Below are 27,789 nucleotides of genomic sequence, written 5' to 3' on the forward strand. Positions count from 1 at the left end.
AAACATATCCAGGTAAAATTTATTTGGGGGTAGGAGGGGCAGGAGGTACACAAAATAAACTAAAGGAAGTCATCATCATAAAAATAAAAAAAACATTCTTTGTTTAACCCTACAAGTTATCCCCATTTTTAGTAAGCAAGCAGGGAGCTGATATCTCCTCTAGCTTTCCTCTGTACACACATTCGTCCAAGTCACCGATAACATTCTCAAATGTCTAGTAAACCTCGTTTCTTGCCGAAAACACTGGGGGGGGGGCATGTCCACCCTCCAATCTATTAACCGCCAAGTCCTTCACCCAGTGCCTCCACAATGAGATTTACGTGAGGCAGAAGTAGAACTCGCTAAAGAAACTTCTAAAATCCTAATTCCACTGGGGGAGAGGAACCTCTAGCAAAATAATAATGATGATGATAAAGAGACATACCCTTTGTCCTTGTTAGGCAGTTCCTAAATTGAGAGGCTACCTGGGGGCACTCACCTGTGCACCTGCTGGTGACGGCGACAGCTGGTGCCCCAAAGGTCAGGTGATCCTGTATTCATTTTGAAGCTGCCAACACATCAGCCCTTGTGTGGGGTGAGCAAAAGAGGGCATCGCAGGCGCCCAGAGCAATTCACACATTCCGCTCCTGCAATCACAGGAGGCTATTCCAGCTGCAAACACACATGTGGAGATGCATCTTTTGAGAATGGAAGCAATCCCCACATCCATGTACGGATTTCCAATGAGCCCTGGGTCCAAAAATGGACAGGGGCTGCTGCACCCCTGGGACGCCAGGATGCCAGAGACACAGGATGCGCATAGTACAGCATGCAAGAAAATGCACAGGGCTCCGTGGAACGTGGGAAGCAAAATGCAAATATGCGACCAAACATTCAATGCGCTGAGCATGGGGAAGCGATTGCTCTTATCTAAAAGACAGCGTTCAAACTGACTTGCAAATACGTTTACCGATAAATATGCACACACATGGTGAGGATGTTACCTGGGAGGAGAGAAGCTTAACACAGAAAAATAAAAAAAAACCTCGAAGAGAACCAGTGCAGAAGGATGGATCAGGTTGAGGCACAACCCAGACATTTAAAACTCTGAACAATTCAAGTTCCCGTCCGCTTCACATAATTGTCTGAGGGGGACGGCCTGTAACAGAGGGAGAAGCTTTACAGCTTAACGCGACAGGCGAATGCCGTCGCACTAAATGTTTCTTGTCAACAACAGCTGCTTTTAGAATATAATTTAAGTTCCTTTTTGAACCGCAAAGGCTTTCCATTAGCATTCCCTGTCCCTCCAGGCCTGAGCCTCAATACTGGCAGGGTTTCAAACTTTGAGTGAACAAACAAACAAACAAAAGCACCCGGGAAGTAGCTGCTACTTTAACACGGGATCAGGCCCATCAAACCAAGTTAGTAGACCTGGTTCTGGCCGCCCCCTCGAAGGCCAGGCCTCCTTGTTGTGGGGCGGGCCTGCCCCGCTCCCATTGGGAGATATGGGGAGTAAGGCCACATCCGCACCACACATTTAAAGCAGTATCATACCACTTTGAACAGTCATGGCTGCCCTACCCCTCGGCCAGGATCCTGGGAACTGTAGTTTAAGGGCGCAGAGAGTTACAAGGAGGCCATTATTCCCCTCAGAAAACCAGGATTCCCAAAGCGGCTTAACAAAATCCATCCCCTCTTCCCAGGGAACTCTGGGAATTATAGAGGACTGGGGGGCATAGCTGTCAATTTTTCCCTTTTCTTGTGAGGAATCCTATTCGGAATAAGGGAATTTCCCTTAAAAAATGGGAAACGTTGACAGCTATGACTGGGGGGGGACCACAGTTCCCAAGATTCCTTGAGGAAAGCCATGACTGTCCAAGTGGCGCAAGTTTGTTCTAGATGCATGGTATGGATGTAAACTGCTACTCTAACACTGGATTGGGCCTCCACAGCCTCGCTTTTGCCCAAGATCAGTCTTCTGAGCACATTCATGCTGCAAACTGTTACCAAGGGTTCTGAGAAACGTAGTTTTGGGGGGATGTTCTGCATTAAAGTCTGACTAACCCAGGGAGGGCTAATATTGCAGCTTTCCAGATGTTCAGTACCAGCCTGGGCTGTAGTCTGGCAACATCTGGTGGTCCGGCAAGTTCCCCACTCTTGTGCAAGCCCTCTTTGCTTGTTAAAACAAGCTGGATAACCGTTTCTTTTTAAAAAGCCATTTTTAAAATGCCAGCAAATATGCATTTTCCCACATTCCAAGCTTATCACACATCTCCGGCTGCTCCCCTGAGTAGGGCCTGGTTGTTCAAAACTTTATGGTGTCCAGTTACCCTGCAAGGCAAACTCATCCCGGCAAGCATTTGGGTAAACCATGGTTTGGCGCTGCATGAATGAAACCCCAGGCTTGTATATTCCCTCTTTCCCACATAGGCTAAGATTTCCTTCCTGCTTCATTTAAAAAATAATAATGCAGGGGAGCTGCAGCAAAACGTCAGGTGCTTGAAATAATATTTATTCCAGGCCTGACATGTTTCAGAACAAAACCTTCCCTTTTGGGCAAGGGAATATACAAATATAGCAAACAAGATGCATAGGAAACGAGACAGTGAAGTACAATGCATTTCCTAAGTCTGGGGCTAAAAAATAGGAAACAAAATCATCAAGCTGTTTTGCAAAAAAATGTTTTTACAAAGAAAAAGAAAGAACTTTGTATAAAATAGTTTTTCAAGCAGATTTGTTTTGTGGGTGGTCCCTTCCCCCCCCCCCACTTTGTAATGAGTTTGCCTGAAAACCAGAACAGGAAACCAGCTAGATTGCGGTTTCAAATTTCTGATGTGCAATCCATTTGCCACATTAAGAGGAAGCACGGGACGCAACTGGAGTGCATTGACAGGAGGCAGGCAAACAAGGCTCTTTCACACAACGGCAAACCATGGTTTATTGTTCCATGTGAGCCAAGCCTATGTGCCACTTGTTTACTGAGGAGAAAGGCAGGGCCAGCGTAGGCAGGGCAGAAAGCAGCAATACGAGGGGGCAGAGTCGGGCAGGTCCCAGAACTCTGGCAGGGATAACCTCCGAAGCATGCCTTGAACCCTTCTTTAAAAAAGCAGCTGGCTCCGGGAGCTTTATTTCCCACAATGCCCCAGAGAGATGCTATGTCAGAGGCACTGTGGGAAATGTTAATGGTGGCTTGCTGTGGCCGTGCCCCAATTTGGAGCGCTGCTGTGGCTGCAGCCCACCATCAGAAGCCACCCAGCTAGAACGGGAGTCTCACCGTCAAACCTGGAGCTGGTCCGACAAAAATCTCACTCTGGGCATTATCTTGCTGCAAGAGAGGTTATCCACCGCCATGGGTGTAAGCCTCAAATTTCGAAAGGTTGAACTGGCGTGTGGAATGCCACTCCGCACTCCGTGAAGCTCAGTTCCAAACAGAGAATCACACACGTGGTGACTTCCCCGTGTTAAATCTCTGGGATGTGACCATTTGGCCTTCCTTTTTCTTTGCTGTTTGGGCGTTTCATGGTGGCAACCAGGGCTACAAGACGAAGGGAGGCCTCTCAACCCAGAATTTGCGTTTTGTGTGAATCGCACGGCGTCTCGTCAGACATGCAGCTGGCACCAAAACACACAGGCCCATCTCAAGTAGAATGGCGGCAGGCCTCACCTCACCCAAGCTCAGTTTGTTACCTCAGCAGCCAGAAAAAAATACAAATAAAATAAAAGGGGATTTCCCCATTCCAGGGAATTCATTCATCCGCTTGGCATAGCCAAAACCAGTTATTTTTGTATTACAAAAATCAACCCCTCGCTTCCATGAGAAGGGAATCTTCTGTTGCTCGGCACCATATAGAGTAAACTCGAATGAAAACCGTGGTTCTCCGTGGTTCAGTGGAGAAGACATCCGCTTTCCCAGCCGGGGACATCAGCCGTCACTCCTGCTTCTCCTCCTGTTTCTTCTGCTTCCGGTCCAGCAGAGGCCCCAGATTGTTCCACACTTCCGTGTACATCAAAGTCCCCACGAAGACAAAGAGGGTCCCGATCCAGTGCCAGGCAGTGAAGGGGTTCCTGAAGTAAAGGATGGAGAAGATGAGGCTGATGAACTTCCTCAGGGTCACCACCAGTGTGACCGTCAGGGAGGTGCACTCTGTGGTCAGGATGAAGACGCCCCGGATGCAAACATATCTGAGGGAGGAGTTAAGATAGGGAAAATACAAGAGAAGAAGCAAAGGACTTTGGGGAAAGCGATATGAGCTTTGAAGCCAGCAAGCAAATAAGAGGGCTGCATAGGCACAGCCACATACTTAAATAAAAGGGGGAAATAGATATATTTTGGTGAGGATGTGGCCTTTGGTGAAGGGATTCTTCTTTGGACTGGAAACGAGAGTTTGTTGGCTGCACGAAAGGGCACAGACACATCCTCTCCTATAGACATGGATAGTTCTTTGGTAATAACGGTTATCTTGAATGCTCCCAAAGTTGTCAGAATTGCAAAGACAACATACAGTCATTCCTCGGGTTAAAGTTGCTTCAGGTTGAGCGTTTTTGGGTTGGTACCTTATTTTGAGTCCAGGATCCGTTCCAGAACCCCAAACGCTCGACGAAAGGGATGCTCGACAAAGTGCTGCTCTGCGCACGTGCGTGGAGCAGTTTGCGTGCGTGGAGCGCAATTTAGTGCTTCTGCGCATGCGCAAGCGGCAAACCTGGAAGTAAAGGGTTTGCCGCTGACATTCGCCAAATGGATGGTCGCCAGGGCGGAGGTATTACTGTACATGGTCTGTAAAAAGGTAAAAAAGTAAAGGTCCCCTGGACAGTTAAGTCCAGTCAAAGGCGACTACGGGGTTGCGGCGCTCATCTCGCTTCAGGCCAAGGGAGCCGGTGTTTGTCCACAGACAGCTTTCTGGGTCATGTGGCCAGCATGACTAAACCACTTCTGGCGCAATAGAACACCGTGACAGAAGCCAGAGCGCACGGAAACGCCATTTACCTTCCTGCTGCAGCAGTACCTATTTATCTACTTGAACTGGCGTGCTTTCGAACTGCTAGATTGGGAACGAGCAACGGGAGCTCACCCCGGCACTGGGATTCGAACCGCCGACCTTCTGATTGGCAAGCCCAAGAAGCTCATTGGTTTAGACCACAGCGCCACCCTGATAAGCAGAGGAGAGATGGGGGAGGTTGGCAAATCCATCTGCAGTCCCACTGACCTTGAGACTTGCATTCTGTTAAATTGGAAACATTAATTTGCATTGCTGCAATTTTGCATGACCTTACGACAGAACTGTGAAGTTCCTTATTAGTCTTGTTTATATGATATCGCTGTTTTTGTATATTGCTTTCTTCTGTTTATTTTTTTACTACTTTGCTCCCCGTTCTAGGATTTAAAACATTCAAGGAAGGGTCGAGCTATAATTTACTGCAAACAAACTTTAGTTTTCTAGACGAGACGCAACATTCAAACAACCCACACACGAGCCTTAGAGAACGTTAAGCCCATCACCCGCTGAACCTGTTCCAAAAAGGATACTGAGTTATGATGTTCATGATGAGGTAGAACCACATTATGGGTAACGTGACCCCAATAACTGGGACTTGGAATGGTTCTGCAAAGTAAGGAAGAAAGAGAAAGGTGAGGGGTCCGTAGCCAGCTTTGGAGGGACAAGCTCACCAGACTGCCTATCTCCCTCCAGGTCTTGCTCTTAGGTGCACTGAAATGTACCATTCTAAAACAAGGTTTCCACTGGATCTGACCAAGGACGCATCTCATCAACCATCCCAGCAGCAGATGCCCCCAAGGATTCATCTCATCCAAAGATGGAGAGCCTGTAACCCTCCAGATGTTGTAGGACCACAACTCCCATCAGCCCCAGCCAGCATGGCCGATGGTCAGGGATGATGGGACTTGTAGTCCAGTATTGCCTGGAGGGCCAAAGGTTCCCCATCTAGTTTATGATTCCACAGCAAGTGTTTCCTAGAAGCCAGGAAACAGACCAAGAAGGATATTGTTCTTCTCAGCTCCCCATCTCAGCTTCAGAAAGAACCAGTCTTGTGAATTCATAGAGGTCTGACTCAGCCGAAGGCAACTCCGTGACTGAGACACACACACAAATGCACAGCTTCATGGATCTCCTGCCATTTCTAGGAAAATCTATAGTAGTGGAAGCTATTATGTCGGGCGATGCTTGCTCACCTCGCACAAAGACAATTGTCAGCGTGGTTGAACAACTACTTTCTCTTCATAAGGAATTCTGGGGATTTTAACTCTGGGAGGGGACTGGGGGGGGTCTCCTAAAAACTATTATATATATATATATAATAGTTGATTTTATATATATCTGTGCGGCTGCAATGACACAGACACCGTTAGGGCAATTGAATGCGTATGCGTACTCCATCTGTTTCCCTCCTTCCCACCCAGGTTCGCGCAGCCCCGGCCACTGGCAACCCATGCTACGCCACTGCCACATTCCTCCATTACAGGGGAATGGTAGTTGGGTGGGGAAGAACAGGGGCCTCCTTACAGCTCCCTGTACCCTGAACAAAGTACAATGGTACCTCGGGTTACAGACGCTTCAGGTTACAGATTCCGCTAACCCAGAAATAGTACCTCGGGCTAAGAACTTTGCTTCAGGATGAGAACAGAAATCACGCGGCGGCGACAGCGGGAGGCCCCATTAGCTAAAGTGGTACCTCAGGTTAAGAACAGTTTCAGGTTAAGAACGGACCTCCAGGACGAATTAAGTTCTTAAACTGAGGTACCACTGTACAGCTCCCAGAATTCTTTGGAAGAAGCCATGACAAAGTGGTATGAAAGCTGCTTTGAATGCATGGTGCGAATGTGGCCTAAGGCAACACGTTCTCCTTTCCGTGTAAGGCACACACTGCGAGAACGCCATCTCTGGTAACTGGAGAGCTTACGGAGCGAGGTAAGGATGGGCAACTGCTGCTAGGCTGTCCATGGCAGCCAGCCACAATAGCTGCACTCCATATTGGAGACAGTATGGCTCTGAATATAAATTTCTGGGCATCATAGGTTGGCGATTCTGCTGTTGTGCTCAGGCCCTGCTTATGGGTTTCCAATAATTGGGCAGGATTATGTAAGAGCAGGATTCTGGACTAGATGGGACACTGGCCTCACCCAGCAGAGCTGAATTTGTTTCCTGGCCGATAGCAGGAAGCTGTCCAGAAGCAATATTGAGAAATGCGCCCAGCTTACCAGATTGGCTGAAGAGAAGGGCGTGTCTGTAGATGTCAGGAGCCAGAAGCAGGAAACCTGGGATGGGGAGGGCGTGCTGTGAGGAGGAAAGAAGACCTTGAGAGAGATGCCCAGAGAAAACAGGGACAGGACTTGTGCACTAACAGAACAACCACTGAGATCCAGCGCCAAGGGCCTTCTGGCGGTGCCCTCATTGCGAGAAGTGAGGTTACAGGGAACCAGGCAGAGGGCCTTCTCGGTAGTGGCACCCACCCTGTGGAACGCCATCCCGTCAGATGTCAAAGAGAACAACAACTACCAGACTTTTAGAAGACATCTGAAGGCAGCCCTGTTTAGGGAAGCTTTTAATGTTTAATGCTGTATTGTTTTTAACACTCGACTGGGAGCCACCCAGAGTGGCTGGGGAAACTCAGCCAGATGGGCGGGGTATAAATAATAAATTATTATTTTTATTATTATAACCAGCATTTCCTTTTTAAAAAATAAACTATTTACTTATTATTCCAATTACTTCCTGTCTTTCCTCCAAGGAGCTCAGGTTTTGGTGCACAGGATTCTCCCTCTCCCCATTTTAGCCTCACAACAACCCTGTGAGGTAGGCTAAGCTAAGAGACAGGGACTGGTCACCCGGTGAGCCTCATGACTGAGTGGGAGTTTGAACCTGGTTCTTCGGGATACAAGTTCAACACCACACTGGTTGCCAAGCACTGAATCTTAATTTCCTTGTATTTTACTCTGTAAACTGTCCTGAGATCTTACGATGAAGGGTGGCATATAAATTTAATAAATAATCATAATAACAAACGATCGGCCGACCTTTCTAAGAGCTGTGGAGGAACGGAAGAGAACGTAAACATGGAACCGTGTGGATGACTTGTTTTTAAGAATGGCTTTTAAGACACACCAGAGGCAGCTTAGCTCTTGAACTGAATTGAAATTGAAATACTTTATTGTCACTTGTACAGTATACAGTGAGATTACACGAGCACCCCCCACGCAGCTCTCTTAGTCTTAATTCCCCTCGTTTACAGACGCACACCTACCAAACCTGAAAGTCAGTTGCCCTGTTGTTATCTTTTCATTCAGCAGCCCAACAGCCCACGGATAGAAGCTGTTCTTTACCCTGTTGGTGCGACTAATCATACTTCTATATCTTCTGCCCGAGGGCAAGAGATCAAGAAAGTGCCGGCCAGGGTGTGAATCATCCCTGAGAATTTTCCTCTCTCTCCTGAGGCAACGTTCTTCCGCTATTTCATCCAGTGGATTCAAGGGACAGCCCATAATATCTTGTGCTGTATTCACCACCCTCTGTAGGCACTTCCTATCAGTTGATGTCAAACCAGCGTCCCACACCGTGATGCAGTATGAAAGGACACTTTCTATTGTGGACTGGTAGAAGGAGATCATCAGATGTTGACTAACATCGTTCTTTCGCAATACTCTGAGGAGATGGAGTCTCTGTTGGGCTTTCTTAACCACCTGGGTTGTATTTATTTTCTTGGCCCAGAGGTGTACTTCACCCCAAAACACAAGTCTTGGTTTGGGTGCAATGGTTTGGTTTGGGAGGACTGGAGGAAGCACAGTCTTCTCACTGGGAGCCTGCATGTTTCTGCCAAGCCACGGTTTAGCTAAGCATTGCATATGAACTGGGCCTGTGCTAGAAGGCAGAAGCTTCACGGACGACTGCAGGAAGCTGTTTTGCAACGGGCAGGGCATCCCATCGCCACGGAGCAACATTTAGACATGAAACACACCCTGTTGCCCCTACAATAGCCTGAGGTTGTGCATTCCTGTTTCATTCTGCTGAATGCACAAAGTGGGTCTACACAGGCTGTTGCAGCACACACACACCAGGCTTCCTCAACCTCGGCCCTCCAGATGTTTTGGGCCTACAAATCCCATGATCCCTAGCTGGCAGGACCGGCGGTCAGGGATGATGGGAATTGTAGTCCCAAAACATCTGGAGGGCCGAGGTTGAGGAAGCCTGACACACACACAAATCAGTGGTTCCCAAAGGGGGTGGTACCATCTCCTGGGGGTGGGGTGGGAAATACCGGAGGGTGGGGCCCTAAGAGGAAAAGGGGGGCAGGGGGGCAGCAGAGATGTAAATGACTATCAGACTTTAAAAACCTGGTATCATTTGGCCATGAATAAGCAAAACAGTTTTCCTTGGATTCTGAACAAACGTGCAAATAATTTCGAATTTTATTGTGTTGTTATCTTTCAGAGTGGATTGTGTAAAAGCACTATTCTGAATACCACTTTTTATAGGGTAGGGGGCACTGGGAATGAGCTTATAGTAGGCAGAGAAAGTTTGGGTACCAACTGCTCCAAACTGCGCTGATTTCTACCGAACGTCTAACTTTCCCTGAACTTCATCGTCCCACGTCCAACACCTGGATGGATTTGTTCGGTTTACTTTATGTCAAGAAAGGAATGAAGTCGATCTGGACCACAGAGACTTACGTTGTAGAAGAGGGCTTCCTTGGAGTGCTTTCCAAATCTCTTATAGAGGGTCTCTTGGAAGATCCCCATCCGGGCCGACATGAGGAGAGCAAAGGTCAGCGCGAGGATACCTGCAGACACAACAGTGGGGTGAACAGGCTGGGCTTAACTGCTTACGGTGCTTTTCTCTTAATACTAATTTATTAGAATAATAATAATGTATCATTTATACTCCGCCCATCTAGCTGGGTTTCTTCAGCCACTCTGGGTGGTGCCCAACAGAATATTAAAAACACGACAAAACATCAAACATTTAAAACTTCCCTAAACAGGGCTGCCTTCAGATGTGTTCTAAAAGTCAGATACTGTGGTACCTCGGGTTACATATGCTTCAGGTTACAGACTCCACTAACCCAGAAATAGTATCTCGGGTTAAGAACTTTGCTTCAGGATGAGAACAGAAATCGCACGGCAGCGGAGGCGCCATTAGCTAAAGTGGTGCTTCAGGTTACGAACGGCTCTCCAGAATGAATTACTGTATTTTTCGCTCTATAAGACGCACTTATCCCCTCCTAAAAGTAAGGGGAAATGTGTGTGCGTCTTATGGAGCGAATGCAGGCTGCGCAGCTTTCGCTGAAGCCAGGAGAGCACGAGGGATCTGAAGGGGCACTGCGCAGAGAGGGAAAGCTGTGCAGCGCCCCTTCAGAGAAGTGGGAGGAGAAACGAAGCCCCTTCCATTTCTCCTCCCGCTTTGCTGGAGAGGCGCTGAGCAGAGAGGGAGAGAACACTTTTTTTCTTGTTCTCCTCCTCTAAAACTAGGTGCACCTTATAGAGCGAAAAATACGGTAAGTTCTTAACCCGAGGTACCACTGTAGTTGTTTATTTCCTTGACACCTGCTGGGAGGGCGTTCCACAGGGCGGGTGCCACCACCGAGAAGGCCCTCTGCCTGGTTCCCTGTAACCTCGCTTCTCGCAAGGAGGGAACTGCCAGAAGGGCCTCGGCGCTGGACCTCAGTGTCCAGGCAGAACAATGGGGATGGAGACACTCCTTCAGGTATACTGAAGGTATACTTAAAGTGTTAAGGCAGCATCTCTGCCAATAAGTGTTACAACTTGTGGTTAATTAAAGGCAAGGCAGTCGAAGGGAGAAGCCTGCCGAAAGGAACGAGACAGGCGACAGGTGAGCGAATTAGTGCGTCTGTCGAATCCATGATGAAGGTGAGAAGGGAAATGCGGGCTTGATCCACGGGAGGGGGAAAAAAGCTTCAGGCAACTCCATTTATGGGAATGTCTGAACACTCCTTAACATTACGCAATATCTGCAAAGGGTCTGTACAGCTGAGACAGGCTACGGAGTCTGGACTCCACTCTGGTGCAGAGCACATCACACCTTGTTCTGAGCCAATCAGCCTCTGAATTGAAACAACTTTGCCAAAACAGCAACAATCCAGTTCCTGTATCCTGGTGCCATCTAGATATTTTGGGCAGATGGGGCTGATGCGAGTTATGGTTCAAAACTTCTGGAGGACTCTAGAAGCAGAAGGCTGAGCTAGCCCAGGAAAAGGTTTTCTAGCCTCCTGTCTGCACACGTTAGTCGTTTGTGGCATAAGAGAAATAAAAAACTATACCCATTTTTTGGTCTATCTTTCCAGCTTAGTAACATAGAGGCGATTTTTACTCGTCCCACATTAAATGGCAAACAGCTTGGACCATTCGTTTGTCGTGTTATTTAAAGATAACGTGGAAAAGCCATTTAAAAAGAAGGGAGAGGTGTGGGGTTGCCACATCCCAAGCGCTGGTCAATCAGTGCTATGCACACTGGGCTTTTTCTGTTGAATGGCAAGCCAGTACTAACACAACCATAAAAGTATTCGCAGTTACAGACCTAGCAGCCACCAGATGAAAGCAGAGACGTTCTCTTCATCTTCACTTGGGCTTGACATAGAACTCTAAGGACGCAGAAGTGGGAAAGAGAGAGAGAAATTCAACCTGTGCACTTAAATAAGAGAACATTCCTACCAAATCCTGCTTGGCTGAGGCCAGCCTTCCTCTGAAATGGGAGACAACCTCCAACTCAGGGACAGACAACTTGGTGGAATTATTTTCAAGGACAACTTGGGGAAGGGAAATGTATTTTGCCGCAGAGCCAGAGGACCTTAGCAACTGGCCCTAAAACACAGCCAACGCTACCTTAGGTGTGTGGGATTCACAGCTATGAAACACATGTGTTTGAGCACCAAGGGACATGATGCACAAAAACTAAAGATAACCAAGGACTCTATCCCTTTATATATAATCTCTTTCCCGCTTTTCCTTACAAGTGGGCAAATGTTTTTCCATACATAATCCATGTTTTAAAAGGTGGTAGCGGTGGGGAAGCACCCCAAAGGAGCGGGGCGAGTTAGTGACGTCTCAGACACTGGCCAATCAGTCCTGTGCATAGCAACCTGCCAATACAACCAGATTCAAACGAGGCAAGGCCACAGAAGCCAGATAAAACTGCTTCAAGGCCCACAGGCCACCAGCTGCCCATCCCTGGTGCCACAAGGAATCCGGTGGAGGCCGGATATGGCCCAAGTCATTCCTGCTTTAGAGGGGGGATACCCTGCTTTTAAGCCAAGGAACTGAACTGCGCTCTTTCCGACGGCGATTTGCGTACAAGAGGAAGGGAAAGTGCTGGTGGTCACACAGCTATGGCAAAGGGGGAGGAAACGCAGCGGTCCTTACCACTTGCTTTGCTGACATGAAGGTGCAGGTGAAGATTCCCAGAGACACCAGAGCTATGGAGGTGTATTTGGAGATGGTGTACCTGTACAGGTGGAGGACAGGGAGGGTTTCAGGAGAACCAGGAAAGCCCAGGACCGTCCAGGAAGCCCACCTTACAGGGAACGGTGCCCTTTGTTGCTGTGTCAATGTAAGACCCCGGGTTGCAACAATCATTGCATAGGCTGGGCTTCCACGGCAGAACCCGGCAGCTCTGGCAAAGCCTTGAGGATCTCGGCTTCCAGCTAGTAAGCCAGAAGAAGAAGGATAAAACGCATTCTCCTAGTCCTCATGGTTCAGAGATATCACATAACCAAAGCAATGTCAAGGTCCCTTGGCCAGAACCCCTCTGACATGATTTTATATCTCCTTGCAGACACAGATAAGTATGTGACCTGGCGTGTAGCACTCTTTGCAACTGCCGCTAGGAAAATTAGAGCAAATTATATAGCCAAGGAGGGACGCGGGTGGCGCTGTGGGTTAAACCACTGAGCCTAGGACTTGCCGATCAGAAGGTTGGCGGTTTGAATCCCCGCGACGGGCTGAGCTCCCGTTGCTTGGTCTCTGCTCCTGCCAACCTAGCAGTTTGAAAGCACGTCAAAGTGCAAGTAGATAAATAGGTACCGCTCCAGCGGGATAGTAAACGGCGTTTCCGTGCGCTGCTCTGGTTCGCCAGAAGCGGCTTAGTCATGCTGGCCACATGACCCAGAAGCTGTCTGCGGACAAACGTCAGCTCCCTCGGCCTATAGAGCGAGATGAGCACGCAACCCCAGAGTCGGTCACGACTGGACCTAATGGTCAGGGGTCCCTTTACCCCTTACCTATATAGCCAAGGTAGCCAACAACTGTAAAGGAGATGAATTTATTTGACCCTATCTACATCGAGCTATATTCTATCTTTATCGCCAAACTCCGCATATAATTGCACATTGTATTAATTAACATTATCAGTGGCCATGTGATAATTTTAGCTTATAAATTTTATCGTTTAATGTCTTAACTTGTATATTAAGTTACTTTTATAGCTCTGTTTAGAGTTAAGTAATGTCTTGATAATATAAATGTTTTAAGTTTTTTGTATTAATCCAGTATATTTTCTTTTAATCGTTGAATGATTCTGTGTACATTGCGGCAGCCTTTGGCTACGTGCAATAAAACTGACTGACTGGCATGCAGACACACTCATCTCACAGAATCACAAGAGCTGGAAGGGACCCAGCGGTCATCTAGTCCAACCCTCCTGGACTGCCTTCCCCAACCCGGTGCCCTCCTGATGTTGTTGAGACGACAAATCCCATCAACCCAAACTGCTGGCTGTGCTGAATTGTGCCAGATAACAACAACAACAACAACAAATTTTATTTATATCCCGCCCTCCCCAGCCGAAGCCGGGCTCAGAGCGGCTAACAACAATAAAAGAAACACAGCATTCTAAAATCAATTCATTCAAAAATCAATTCAGAATCAAATTAATGGCAACCAGTGGGCTAGAGTTCTATGAGGATTACCGAAGGAGGGGGTCAGACTGTGCCTTGGCCAAAGGCCTGGTGGAACAGCTCCGTCTTGCAGGCCCTGCGGAAAGATGTCAAGTCCCGCAGGGCCCTAGTCTCTTGTGACAGAGCGTTCCACCAAGTCGGGGCCACAGCTGAAAAAGCCCTGGCTCTGGTTGAGGCCAGCCTAACCTCCCTGTGGCCCAGGACCTCCAAGATGTTTTTGTTTGAGGACTATAAGGTCCTCTGTGGGGCATACCAGGAGAGGTGGTCCTGTAGGTACAAGATAAGGCAGATGGTGCTTTAAGAGTTGCAACCGATTAGCCACCTGTCTTTTGAAAGGCCCCCTCTTCCAGAAGAAACAACCCACCGTCCCATTTGTGGGTCAGCCGCTAGTGGGAAAAGAGAGCACGCCAACTTCCCTTGCCATCCGGTCCGCTACCTCAACTCTGGACTACTCTCAGCCCCAGCAAAATAAAGAAGACGTACCTTTTCTTCAGAATGATGATGCCCAGAGCCATGTTTGCTATCAGAGATCCCTGAAGAGGCCAGGCAGCCGGAGAGGGTCATGGAAAGAAGGAAAAAGCCAAGTGGGTTAACAGTGAATAAGAGCTAAAATGATGCCAGTGATTATAGGCAGGTAAGGAGATTTCAGGTGAAGGGTTTGTACATGGCAAGGCCCTGGGGTATCGGAGGTACAAGTTGAATTGGTGGACCCTGTCGGAGGTTTCTAAGCAGAGGTTGGATGGACACCTGTCAGGGATTGTGTACCTGTGATTCCTGCATTGCAGGGGGTTGGACTAGATTACTGCTTGAGGTCCCTTCCAACTCTACCATTTTATGTATTGCACCTCTCTAGGGGACTCCTGCAAACGACACACACACACACACACACACACACACACTTATTGGGTTTTAATAATAATAATAATAATAATAATAATAATAATAATAATAATAATTTATTATTTATACTCCGCCCATCTGGGTGGCTTCCAACAAAACACTAAAATACAATAACCTATTAAACATTAAAAACTTTCCTAAACAGGGCTGCCTTTAGATGTCTTCCAAAAGTTTGGTAGTTATTTTTCTCTTTGACATCTGGTGGGAAGGCGTTCCACAGGGCGGGTGCCACTACCGAGAAGGCCCTCTGCCTGGTTCCAACAATCATTTAACATAACTTCTTATCTTATACAATATTTTAGACTTCCGTCAACAACCTCTGATGATTTTTCGTTCTTTACCACTTATTCTGCGTTTCTTAATTTTTCTTTTACTCTTAATTGTCATTAACTCATAATTCTCTTCATAGTCTTTCTTGCAATATTTCAATTGCTTTTTCATATATTTACTCCAGTCTTCTAAGAATCTCTGGTCCCGCAGGTTTCGAATCCTTCCTGTTAATTTATCTAATTCTGCATAGTCCATCAGTTTCATCTGCCATTCTTCTTTCGTCCTGCTTCCATTTTTGTGCCAATAATATTCTTGCTGCCGTCACTGCATATAAAAACAACTTACAATCCTGTCTATTGATATCACCTGCAAACGACACCTTGGGGAAATGCTGTTCCGATGAGAACAGCACTTGGCATTTTTAGTTTTTAAATAAATTTTGTTTTATTGGTAAACAAAACAAACTAAGTGTAAAGAGCACACAGAATTCCTTTATGTTTTTTTTTTTTTTTGAATTAAACATTATTGCTCGGAACCGAGATAGCTCACGGCATTTATCCTTGCAAAACGTAATAAGGACCTTTGTTTCATAAATTTCTTCGGCTGTTAATTAGCAGCGCTCCTGAAATACGTTGTTAGGACTGGCTGCTGTTTAGAAAGGAGAGCCAGGCTAGGTGAAGATCTAGCCCGGCAGTTGTTATGTTGAAGAGCAGCTATGGGGAGTCTGCGGTCCCCAGATGTTGTGGGGCTCCAACTCCCCATCAACCCCAGCCAGAACAGCCAACGGCCAGGGATGATGAGGGCTATTGCCAGGGAACTGCCATCAGCTCAGAGGCGAGAGGTGGAAGGGCAGTTGTGTTACAGGGAGCCTCCGAAGATCTTGCGAAGCAGTTCCTCTTCCGGCAAGGAGGAAAGCCCTACCTCCAGTGGGGAAGGGGCGCAGGGACCAGGAGATGCTAGGGAGAGCCTCAACACCGAGCCTGAGCAAAGCGGTGGGGAGGCAAGTCCCCCTTTGCCAGCGCCCTCTCTGCGAAGTAGGTTTGGGCCCAGAGAGGGGAGGAGAAGTAAAAGGCGAAAGATTTATACGATCTGAAGAGAAACCAGAGAAACAAGATATTGGACATGATATTATGTTTGCTGACTGGGAACAGTTATGGACTACCGGTATAAAGTTCACGGCATGTAATGCCTTAAGAGAGAACATTATGAAAATGATATATAGGTGGTACATGACCCCAGTCAAGCTAGCAAAAATTTATCATACGCCCAATAACAAATGTTGGAAATGTAAGGAAACTGAAGGTACCTTTTATCACCTTTGGTGGACGTGCCCAAGGATTAAGGTCTTCTGGGAAATGATTTATAATGAAATGAAAAAGGTGCTTAAATGCACATTTGTGAAGAAACCAGAGGCCTTTCTCCTGGGCATGGTGGGCCAATTGGTGTCAAAGAAAGATAGGACGTTCTTTATGTATGCTACAACAGCAGCAAGAGTTCTTTTAGCAAAGTATTGGAAGACACAAGAACTACCCACGCTGGAAGAATGGCAGACAAAGGTGATAGACTACATGGGACTGGCTGAGATGACTGGCAGAATCCGCGACCAAGGGAAAGAGACGATGGAAGAAGACTGGAAGAAATTTAAAGTGTATCTTAAGAACTGTTGCAAAATTAATGAGTGTTAAAATGTCATGGGTAAGGCAAAATAGAATTGCAGGGACAAACAATTGGATATGAGAAAAAGGATTTAAAGAAAGGGCTGTAAGAAATTGAAATTAGGGGTTGCTGGAAAGATTTAAAACAGGGATGCAGAAAAGGGAGGTATGGGGAAGTCACTGAAAGAAGGTTTAAGAAAAAAAAGGTTAAGAAATTATACGTGTTTATATGTTTGTTTGTTCATGTATTGTTTTGTATTGTCCTTTAATATGTGTTGAAAAATCAATAAAAATTTATATAAAAAAAAAAGAGAGGGGAGGAGAAGGATGGGGGTCACACAACTGTTATGCTGGGGGAGGTCCAAGGACCGGCCACTCCCAGATTCTGCTAGCGACTGAGCCAGACATGGACTTGTGACGCTCTGCATTGTAAATAGCTTGTATTAATAATAAAGCCTGGAAAAGACAGGTTGGAGTCTTGCCTGTTTGCTCTCGAGCAACCACAACAGCTATATTTCAACAGATTGGAAGATTTGGGGTACAAAATGGAAAACGAGCAAGGTCCCAACTAAAGAAGAATGGCAACTTAAATTGATGGAATATGCACAGCTTGCGGACCTAACATATAGAATAAGAGAACAAGACGAACTAATGTTTAAAGAAGATTGGAAAACATTTATTGAATATATGGGGGGGGAATTGTGTACACTTGAAAACGTTGGCAGCCTTAAGATAAATTCAACAGTGTAAATAAGTTTGGATGGATGTAATGATGGCATCCTGAATGGTTTAGTTTATGTAAAATATGCAGGGATTTATGTTATGCAAAATGAACCATGGAAGAGAAGAAGAGAGAAGTCATCGATATTTTAAGGTTGTCTAAATGAAGATTCCAAAATGTAAAACAGAAAATGTAATAAAAATTATAGAAAAAGAAGATGATTTGGGGTACATATCAGATTCTTTATGCCAGGCACCCCTAAACCCGGCCCTCCTTATGTTTTTGGGACTACAACTCCCATGATCCCTAGCTAACAGGACCAGTGGTCAGGGATGATGGGAATTGTAGTCCAAAAACATCTGGAGGGCCGAGTTTGGGGATGCCTGCTTTATGCTGTGCCCAGGACTTGGTTAAATGTGATAAAATGGAAACTTAATAAATATTATATATTAAAACAAAGCAAAAGGACTCACCGATCTAAATATCATATGCAGAGGCATCGCGATGTTCAAGTTGAGGGCGTAGTTGTTCACCACGCTGACCGTGAAGAACATAGCCACCATGATCAGGTAGTACCTGGAAGGAGAACCGCAAAGGGATTTGCCCCATAAGCCTAGCATGGAGTAATAATAATAATAATAATAATAATAATAATAATAATAATAATAATTTATTATTTATACCCCGCCCATCTGGCTGGGTTTCCCCAGCCAACTCTGGGCGGCTTCCAACAAAACACTAAAATACAATAACCTATTAAACATTAAAAGCTCCCCTAAACAGGGCTGCCTTCAAGTGTCTTCTAAAAGTCTGGTAGTTGTTGTTCTCTTTGACATCTGGTGGGAGGGCGTTCCACAGGGCCACTACTGAGAAGGCCCTCTGCCTGGTTCCCTGTACCTTGGCTTCTCGCAGCGAGGGAACCGCCAGAAGGCCCTTGGCGCTGGACCTCAGTGTCCGGGCAGAATGATGGGGGTGGAGACACTCCTTCAGGTATACTGGACCGAGGCCATTTAGGGCTTTAAAGATCAACAGCAACACTTTGAATTGTGCTTGGAAACGTACTGGGAGCCAGTGTAGGTCTTTCAAGACCGGTGTTATATGGTCTCGGCGGCCGCTCCCAGTCACCAGTCTAGCTGCCGCATTCTGGATTAGTTGTAGTTTCCGGGTCACCTTCAAAGGTAGCCCCACATAGAGCACATTGCAGTAGTCCAAGTGGGAGATAACAGAGCATGTTGGGAGTTATGATGGGAGAGGGGAGGTGTGGCTATCACCTGCCCCTCCAGGCTTAAGGGTATTCCGTTACAAGAATCTGGGGGTGTAGATCTTGTCCGAAGCCCAGGGCGGGGCTAGAGCCATGACACGACCCCGTCGGGAACACCTGGGGGAGCTTGAGTTGGTCTGCATCAACGGGGGTTCCCCTTCTGGTGGTTTACTCCCTGCGCAACGGGCAGGAGTCAGATATAGTCTGGTTCATTCAATGCCTAAGCCAATACCGCTCACATTCTGTAATCAATAAAGATGTGGTCAAAATTTGCCCAATAACATTAACCTAATATTTGTGTCCTGTGTGTTTATTCTTCAACGAGGGGGTGGTTGCGGGGTCTTGACACGCAATCTCTGCAACCAGTTTTGGTAGCAGCCCCATGAAGACTCCCCTCTTGTAAGCCAGGGATGGGGAACATTCTGTGCTCCCCCCACCAGGTGTCACCGGACCCACATAACCTTGGCTCCCGTCTTGAGGACAGTGGCCATACCTGATTGGGATGGTGGGTCGCTTCCGTCCAAAATTGGCTTCGAAGATGAAACCCTCGATGGCTATGAAGAAGAATTGGGCAAAGGTAATCAGGTTCCCACATCCTGGAAATTCCCTGTGTTTAAAGTGGAGAAGGGAGGGAGGGAGAGAGAGAAAGGATGGAAGGAACGAAGAAAGAAAGAAGAAGTTATATTTGAAAACTCCGTCCCTAACCACGCATAAAACAAAGAGAAAGATTGCACCCTTCTAATTACCGTATTTTTCGCTCTATAGGACACACTTCTTCCCCTCCAAAAATTAAGGGGAAATGTGTGTGCGTCCTATGGAGCGAATGCAGGCTCCTTGACTTCAGCGATAGCAACGCAAAGCCTCCGAAGCGCAGAGGGAGCTCTCCCTCCACGCTCCAGAGGCTACGTGTTGCTTTCGCTGAAGCCTGGAGAGCGAGAGGGGTCATTGCGACCAACCCCTCTCGCTCTCCAGGCTTCAGGGATGCCACCTGAAGCCTTTGGAGCGCAGCGAGAACTTGCGCTGCGCTCCAAAGGCTTCGGGTTCCTTTTGCTGAATCCGGGAGAGCAAGACTCTCCCGGCTTCAGCAGAGAGGGAGAGCTGCGCAGCGCCCCTTCAGCCAAGCGGGAGGAGAAATAGAAGGGGCTCTGTTTCGCTGAAGGGGCGCTGAGCAGAGAGGGGGAGATTTTTTTTTTCTTGTTCTCCCCCTCTAAAACAAGGTGCGTCCTATGGTCTGGTGCGTCCTATAGAGCGAAAAATACAGTACTTTTGCAAGGACTTTGCTGTGCTCAGATTTCAGACCTTGCCTTGCCAAGATGGATGGGGTCTTTACAAGGATCCAAAACTCAAACGTGTTCTTGTTTGTGAGACGGCAATGAAAGGCAATCATACAGGCAAAAAGAGGTGACTGAATCTTGGGTTTTGTGCCATGTTAAATGTTTTACATTTCCTTTTTTAAAAAAACAAAACACCTCACACCCTTTTCTAATTACGGCAACAACCAAGAGTTAAAACAATAAAACAATTGCATTTCCAAGGAGAGGAAAAACCTAGGACCTGGAAGGAATTAACATCACTTTATATGCAATGCAACGTGGCTAAGAATCGACCTATGTAAGAAGAAGCAGACCAGTCTTATGTGAATCCCAGAAACTTCTCCCTCCCAGGGGTCCTTCTTATATGGTCCAATCTCAAGCTGCAAAGGTTTACAAGCTCCTAAACATATTTTGAAAGAGCCATCAACCGCTCCTGTGTCAACACCCAACACAAACAATCCAGGCAGTCAGTCACATTCATGCAAACATAAAAGCAGCTTTGTCTACCCAGCTACATCAAGAGTTATTCTAAATGAGGACTTTTACTGCTGGTCACACCTCCGCCCTACGGCAAGAGAGTTTATAGCATGACCTGCCACGACAGAAACCTGGGCCGTCCTGGCTGCAAGCACTTTTAAAGGGTCAGTTCAAAATGACTTCTTAAATGTGAGAGCTGCGTCTCACAGAGCGGAAAGGGGACCGAATGTTCAAAGCTCGTGGCACAAGAATAAAACTGCTAGTACGCCTGCAAAGCTAAGCAGGGTCCGGTCTGGTTTCAGACTAGATGGGGGACCGCGTGTTGAGGTTCCTGCAAGGCAGCGGGTTGAGCTAGATGACCTTTGGAGTCTCTTCCAACTCTGATTCTATTCACTTTGGGAATTGTAGCTGTTGCAGGAATTTATGTATAGGTTGGGGGGAGGGGGTTGCCCCTCCAGCAGATATCATGCACATGCAGCCCACTACCAAAATCAGCAGAATCACTTTTGTGACTTTTGTGATTTGTCCCCACAAAACACTTCATCACAGTTTCTTCCTATCTATTCAAAGGGCCTTTGCTGCATGATACCAAATGTAAGAATTCACTGATAAATGTACCTATGTACTGGCTCACTGGGAAAACTTCAGAAATTCATATAGACATGTGAGCTCAGCTACTCAGCAGCCCCTCTGCCTGAGTGATAATCCCTGGCATCCTGATACCTGAGTGCCAGACAGGTAGCCATTCCAGAAATAACAAACCAAATGAAGACAAAAGGGTGTGATTAACTTGGCTGGGAAACAGGGAGATGTAAATATCTCTTTTGTTACACTTGATGGGTGTTTGGTGGAGGGCAAGGAGAACCATGGGGCAGGGTCCAGGATGCTCAGATTCCTGCCACCAGACCTCCCCTTTCATGATGTAACCATGACGTATTAGTGATGTAGTTGGGGGGGGGTGTAACATGGGGATTAGCAGCTAATAAAAGTTTGGGTTCTCTTTTGTTTGGGGCTTCCATCTTGTTCCACCTGGTGGCAGGTGGGAGTCCTGTCACAACAGTCTTCAATAAAGACCAAGCCTACTGGCTGCTGTTTTGCTCTGGTATTCCTGGCTGGTGTCCTTGTTTTTTGTCCAAGGGAGCCCTCAGATTTCTCCGTTAACATAGCTTTCTGAGGGAAAGAGGGATAACTCTCGGCACCCTTAACAAACTGCCGTTCCAAATTCCTGGGTGTCTTTTGGGAAGGCCATGAATGCGAAAAGTGGCACGATACTGCTTTAAATGAAAGGTGCAGACAGAGACTTTGCAAGCTGCTAAAATAATCTGCACACTGGCAACTTTGGTGAGCTTATTTACAAGGCCGGGCTAAAGAGCAACGTACCTGCGCAGAAGTGATCCCAAGGGGATCCTTGTATCTCGGGAGCCCCACATGGCGTCTTAACAAAGTCCACCTGCTCCTGCATTCTTGGCAAGAGCTGAAGGGAAGGGCTGCAGTTTTGAACGCAGGACGTCCCAAGCTCACCTTCCCAGTTAGTTGATCTCTAAGGTGCTACTGGAAGGAATTTTTTTATTTTGTATGGGCTTTGAAGACGCTCAAACTCAGGACGTAAGGAAGAAAAGGAGGAAGGCACACTTGGCAAATCCACACCGTGATCAGCTCCTGCCCAGAAATCTATGTCCCCACTGTGGAAGGACGTGTGGGTCCAGAACTGGCCTCCACAGTCACTTACGGACTCATTGTTAAGACCGTGCTCAGGGAAGACAATCTTACTCGGCTACGAATAATTGTCAAAGAAGGAAGGAAAGAAGGCCCTCTCTAGCCAAATAAGCCCCACAGGGATCACGATGGCAGCTTTCACAGCAGCTGAGAACCCAAGTTTCTCACCCTCTCTCCTTTCCAGAACATGTGAACCCACAGATAGATAGATAATTTATTATGGTCAAAGACCAGCTTGCATAACATAACACAATAAAAACAGCATTCATACAGATAAAATATACAATCGGAGCAGATTGCAGCAATAGCTCATGAGTTAAAATTGAGATATATACATACACCTGTACAACTGAGATTTGGGCTACCGTAAAAAATTGAAGGGTGACTTCAGCATTTCCCTAGTAAGCTATTTTATTCTAGACGACGATCTGTGCCTACAAATCTGGGCGCAGAATCTGGCTACCAGCCAGGTTGTCTTGTGATCTTTGCCTAAGAGGAGACGATTCGGTTTAGACTTGTCTGAAAGATTGGAGAGCCTCTTCAGCAAGGGATCAATGGTGTCTCTACGAACCTCAACATAAAAAGGACATCTTAAAAAATATATGTTTGGGGCTTCCTATTTCCCCTAATGGGCAGGTACAAAGTCTCTGTGCGTACAGGACTCTTATATAGAAGCCTTCCAGAACCAGTGAGGGCAAGGCTGAGCTTCTAGCAAGAGTAAAAGCCCTTCTTGGATGTGAGGAAATAGAGATATGTTGCTGGAGTGGCTACGTATCTCCCGTTTTCTTTGATTTTATAATCAGGGACCCTTGTACAGTCCTGTTGTCTCTCTATGTCCAGGATTCTTTGCATAACCATGGATCTAGCTTGGCCCAGGCCCATAGTTATGAGGGTTTGGGGAGTAAGGCCCAGTTTCTGAAGAGTGTTTAAAAGTGCCATCCAGACTGAAACTGGTCGCTCAGAATCAATGGGGCTATTCCTCGGGGAAGCAGTTTCAAAGTTAGCTATTTACCATATTTTTTGCTCCATAAGACACACTTTTTTCCTCCTAAAAAGTAAGGGGAAATGTATGTGCGTTTTATGGAGCGAATGTGTGGTCCCTGGAGCCGAATTGCCCAAGGGCAAAACGCAGATCATGCTTTTTTTTTTTTTTAGAAAGCGGGAAGGGGGTGTTGAAACAAAGCCGCTGATCAGCAAGCGATCAGGAGGGGAGATAAGGGACTCTAGCGATAAAGGAGGCTGACTGGGAGGGGGGAGTTAAAAGCACATGGACCCTCAGGATTTTTGCCTTGGGTCACCCCAAATTCTCCATCAGATCACATAGCACGTCCATGGCTACAGCCTGCACCAAGAAAACCACGCATCCACTGTTTCGTGGGGCCGCAATGGTGCAAAAACAGTGGTTACAAAGCACAGGTCCACATGGATCCTCAGGATTTTTGCATTGGGTCACCCCAAATTCACAGTCAAATCACACATCGTGTCTGTGGCCACAGCATGAACCACAAAAATCATACATCCACTGTTTCGTTCAGAATATTTTTTTTCCTTGTTTTCCTCCTCTAAAAACTAGGTGCGTCTTATGGAGCGAAAAATACAGTATATACTGATGTTAGACTAATATGAGCTTCGACTTGGATCATGCCTGTTTCTAGTCTGACCCATGGATTTGAAAAGTATCTAGGAACTTGTAGAAGGGGTCTGAGGGGTTTGGATTGCACTCTTTCAAGAAGTTGGCGGGCCCAGAAAGGATCCGCAAAGGAGCTGTGCCAACGTTTTGGCTTTATATGTGAACCCACAGGGCAACCATACAGATGAGGGCGGTGGCAATTTATTATTCATATGCCGCCCATCTGACTGAGTTGCCCCAGCCATTCTGGGTGGCTTCCAACAAATTAAAGTACAGCAAGACATCAAACATTAAAAAAAAACCAAGCCGGTTTCGCTGCCACGACGCAATCTGAAGATGGATGACTCACTTCTACCCAGCCAGACCTGGGCCTCAGCTTCCCTAAAGAATTCAGAGAGCATTTGCAGGCTAGCCCTGTTCTTTCCCCCCTCGTGAAACAAGGAAAGGGAGTCCGATATGCTGTACACAGAAATTTAATATCCTGAAAACCATTTCGAGGACAACAGGCCCGGCTTGCTACTTTCCTCACAGCTGAAATGCCAATGTCTGCCTCCCCCCCTTAGATGCATTTAAAAAATAAAAATAAATCTCAGATTCACCTGTTCCATGGGAACAGAGGTAAGAGGCCTTACACCATTCGTCTATTTAATTTAGTACTATCCGCACACTGTATTTTCCCCAAGAAGCACCAAAGGGGTTGGCAAAGCCAGCACATTCATTCATTCATTCAATCCATTTATATGCCGCTTAGTTTATAAAAGGGTGGCGCTGTGGGTTAAACCACAGAGCCTAGGACTTGCTGATCAGAAGGTTGGCGGTTTGAATCCCCGTGACGGAGTGAGCTCCCGTTGCTCGGTCCCTGCTCCTGCCAACCTAGCAGTTCCAAAGCACATCAAAGTGCAAGTAGATAAATAGGTATCGCTCTGGCGGGAAGGTAAATGGCATTTCCGTGCGCTGCTCTGGTTCGCCAGAAGCGGCTTAGTCATGCTGGCCACGTGATCGGCTGTCCGCCAGCTCCCTTGACCGATAAAGCGAGATGAGTGCTGCAACCCCAGAGTCATCCGCGACTGGACCTAATGGTGAGGGGTCCCTTTACCTTTACCTAGTTTATAAAAAGCCTCAAAGCGGTTTACAAAATGGAAAGAGGAGGGGGGAATCACCTACTTTTAAGCATGCCAAAGTTAATACACTAAAACAGATTAAAATTACCTCGACTTTCTAAGCATCTGCTCAGGCTTCTTAAACAAGAACGCTTTCAGCAGGTGCTGGGAAAGAGCACAGTGAAGGCGCCTCCTTGATTTCAACAGGCAGGGAGTTCCGAAGGATAGCAGTGAGTCATGCCGCACGAAACGACCCAGTTCTTACAAATGTCGAACAGAGATTACATGTAACGGTGCAAATTCCGCTGAGAAATGCAATCTCGCAGGTAAACTGGTCCCAAGTTGCTAAGGGCTTTATATACTAATAGCCTAATGATACAGAATATATAGTTTATATACCCCCACCTGTCACCACTCCCTGCCCGGCTCTGTCTAGCCGATTCGGAACGAGACGTCTCCGCAAACAATTGTTTTAAATCACCTTCTTTTGAGCTCAGCGAGCGTTCCAATTCCAATCATTCTGATTATTTATACTTTTAGTTAAGTATTTTTATTTATCTTACTTTATTTGGGGGGGGGCAGATGTGGACAGCTGCCTCCCTGCCCTCCGCGGCTACGCAGCTGCAAATAGTCCACCGCTGCTTTTGCTTCTATGAGGCTCTAAACGAGAGGTTGAGTGGCCATTTGCCAGGGGCTGCGATTCCTGCATGCCGGGGGTTGGGATGGATGACCTTTGGGGGACCCTTCCCAGTGCACAATCCCACGGTTCTGCGCCTCTCGGGATGCCCACGCCACCCCGATCCTGGCAGGTGGATTCCCTATCCTTGCTCCCCCCAGCATCTCACCTGATCAACAGCTCCAGGAAAACCACGTTGCTGCAGCAGCCGCCGAAGACCAGCCCCACGGCCAGCCCAGGATGCATCCTGCGCAGAGACCCCCTCGGGCGTCCAGCAACCCAGCCCCGTGCACAGCCGGCGCCGGGAGCCGCTCCTCCGCCCGCGCTTCCTCCTGCCCCAAATCCCCGCCCGCCCCGCAGCTGTAGTTCCCGGGCGCCTCCGCCAGCGCGCAGCTCTACGGCTCCCCAGCCCGACGGGGACTACGACTCCCAGGATGCTCCGCGCCGCCTCCGCCGGGGACGCGTGGCCGCCGCTCCTTGTGCAATGGCCCTCGCGCTCGCCAAGGGGGTTCTGGGAAGCGTAGTCCTCGCCGCTTTGGTCCCGGGCAGGTTGCTATGTAAGCAAACCCGGGGACGGAGGAAGGAGGTTGGTCACTAAGCCCCTGCAAGAGAGAGAGAGGGTTGTTTTATTAAGCCCGCCAGGTAAATGGCTATTTATTTCGGAGTGGTTTTTTTTTTCCTGCAAAAGGGGCAAACTCTGGGGGATTTTTGTTCATTCGTTTCCTGTGCGTCCAAGCAGTACAAATATATTGCATGAACTTTTGGTTTAGGTTTGCAAAGCTTTTGGATCTGCCTTGGGTTGCTGTTTTTTCAAACTCTGGGGGCTTTTGGTCCCTTTATTTTGCATGCTCCAAAGCAATGCATTGTGGTTAAACTTGTGGTTTAAGTTTGCAATGCCATTGGCATTGCCAAACCTCTTTGGGGTTTTTTTTTCAAACTGGGGGCTTTTCGTCCCATTATTTAAGACGCGCCCAAACAGTGCAAAGATTTTGCACAAACTTTATTTGCACTTTAAAGTTACCTAAGTGCTGCCTTCTATGAAGTTACGGCCCTGAGAAGGTGGCCTACATTGAAGGAGATCTGGCTGGCGTGCCGTTCTTTTAACTACACTAGGGAATGGGGAAATCCCAGAATCGTAAGGAAGCGGCAGGTCATGGAAGTACTACTGAAGGTACGACATTAAAGAAGGGCAGGTGAGAGGAGAGGAGCCCTTGTCATCATAGGGCTGTTCATGGTTCAGAAGGAAGGGAGGTTCACATCTGTGGAGCCACCACCCTAAAGGCCCTGCTGGTCCCTTTTGCCACCTACCTAAGAGATTCTGCTGGGCGGCACTTCACTAGGGCCTCTGCAGTTCTTAATAACTGGTCAGGATCATACGGGCGATACTTTAGATCAGGCACGCCCAACTCCCAAGCGAGTGCGATCTACTCCCAGTATAAAAAACTGACAGTGATCTACCCATTGTCATTCCCAAGAGTTGTCGAGCTTGTTTTGTGGCAGGCAGTGACCAAAGTTGTTGAGCTTTTTAGGGGGGAAACACCAATGTTGTTGCACTTTTTTCCCTTTCCCTTTTTGGGGGGGAAGAAGGGGGCACAATCGATCCGTGATCGACCAGAGGCACCCCCGCAATTGACCGGTAGATCGCAATCGACCTGTTGCACATGCCTGCTTTAGATAAAGTGCCCCTAAATTCTTTAGGATTTTAAATGTTTGCACCGGTGCCTTGAGGTGTGCTCAGAAATAATAAATTTGCTTGGTCCTCAATAGCATCTACGCAGCTGTATTTTGTACCCAGAAAGTTATCAAACTGTCTTCAGGGGCAGCCCCTGTGGAGAGTGTATTACAGTAGCACATGCATAACCGCTCCCTGCACCACTTCTGAGCACTCAGGACTGATAGACTGGGAGATTTTTGCAGGCTCCCCTTTAGTCCAAGCAGTTCTCAGTCACACAAGCGAGGTGGGTCAAGGGGTTAGGTAAAGGTAAAGGGACCCCTGACCGTTAGGTCCAGTCGTGGCCGACTCTGGGGTTGCTGCGCTCATCTCGCTTTATTGGCCGAGGGAGCCGGCGTACAGCTTCCGGGTCATGTGGCCAACAGGACTAAGCTGCTTCTGGTGAACTAGAGCAGCGCACGGAAACGCCGTTACCTTCCTGCCGGAGTGGTACCTATTTATC

General features: G+C 47.3%; 1 protein-coding gene across 2 annotated transcripts; it reads right to left on the reverse strand.

Annotated features, from left to right (window-relative positions):
* On the reverse strand, window positions 1-25,950 carry SLC35B4 (solute carrier family 35 member B4). 2 transcript variants are annotated; one of them, XR_014538777.1, is made up of 11 exons: window positions 25,785-25,950; window positions 19,197-19,310; window positions 17,916-18,018; window positions 14,380-14,429; window positions 12,365-12,446; window positions 11,523-11,586; window positions 9,659-9,768; window positions 7,193-7,268; window positions 5,504-5,579; window positions 1,797-4,161; window positions 1-1,732 (listed from the first exon to the last, which is right to left on the reverse strand). XR_014538777.1 is itself a non-coding variant. In XM_083573099.1 (10 exons), the coding sequence occupies exons 1-10, from the start codon at window positions 25,859-25,861 to the stop codon at window positions 3,909-3,911; spliced, it is 1,005 nt and encodes a 334-aa protein (XP_083429225.1). In that variant the 5' UTR covers window positions 25,862-25,950; the 3' UTR covers window positions 1-3,908. The 2 variants fall into 2 exon arrangements, 1 of the variants encoding a protein (XP_083429225.1); XM_083573099.1 differs by having other exon boundaries at window positions 1-4,161.
* Between the last annotated feature and the right edge of the window lie 1,839 nt (window positions 25,951-27,789).

This window comes from Podarcis filfolensis, assembly GCF_964270895.1.
Source record: "Podarcis filfolensis genome assembly, chromosome: 10".
Classification (NCBI taxonomy): domain Eukaryota; kingdom Metazoa; phylum Chordata; class Lepidosauria; order Squamata; family Lacertidae; genus Podarcis; species Podarcis filfolensis.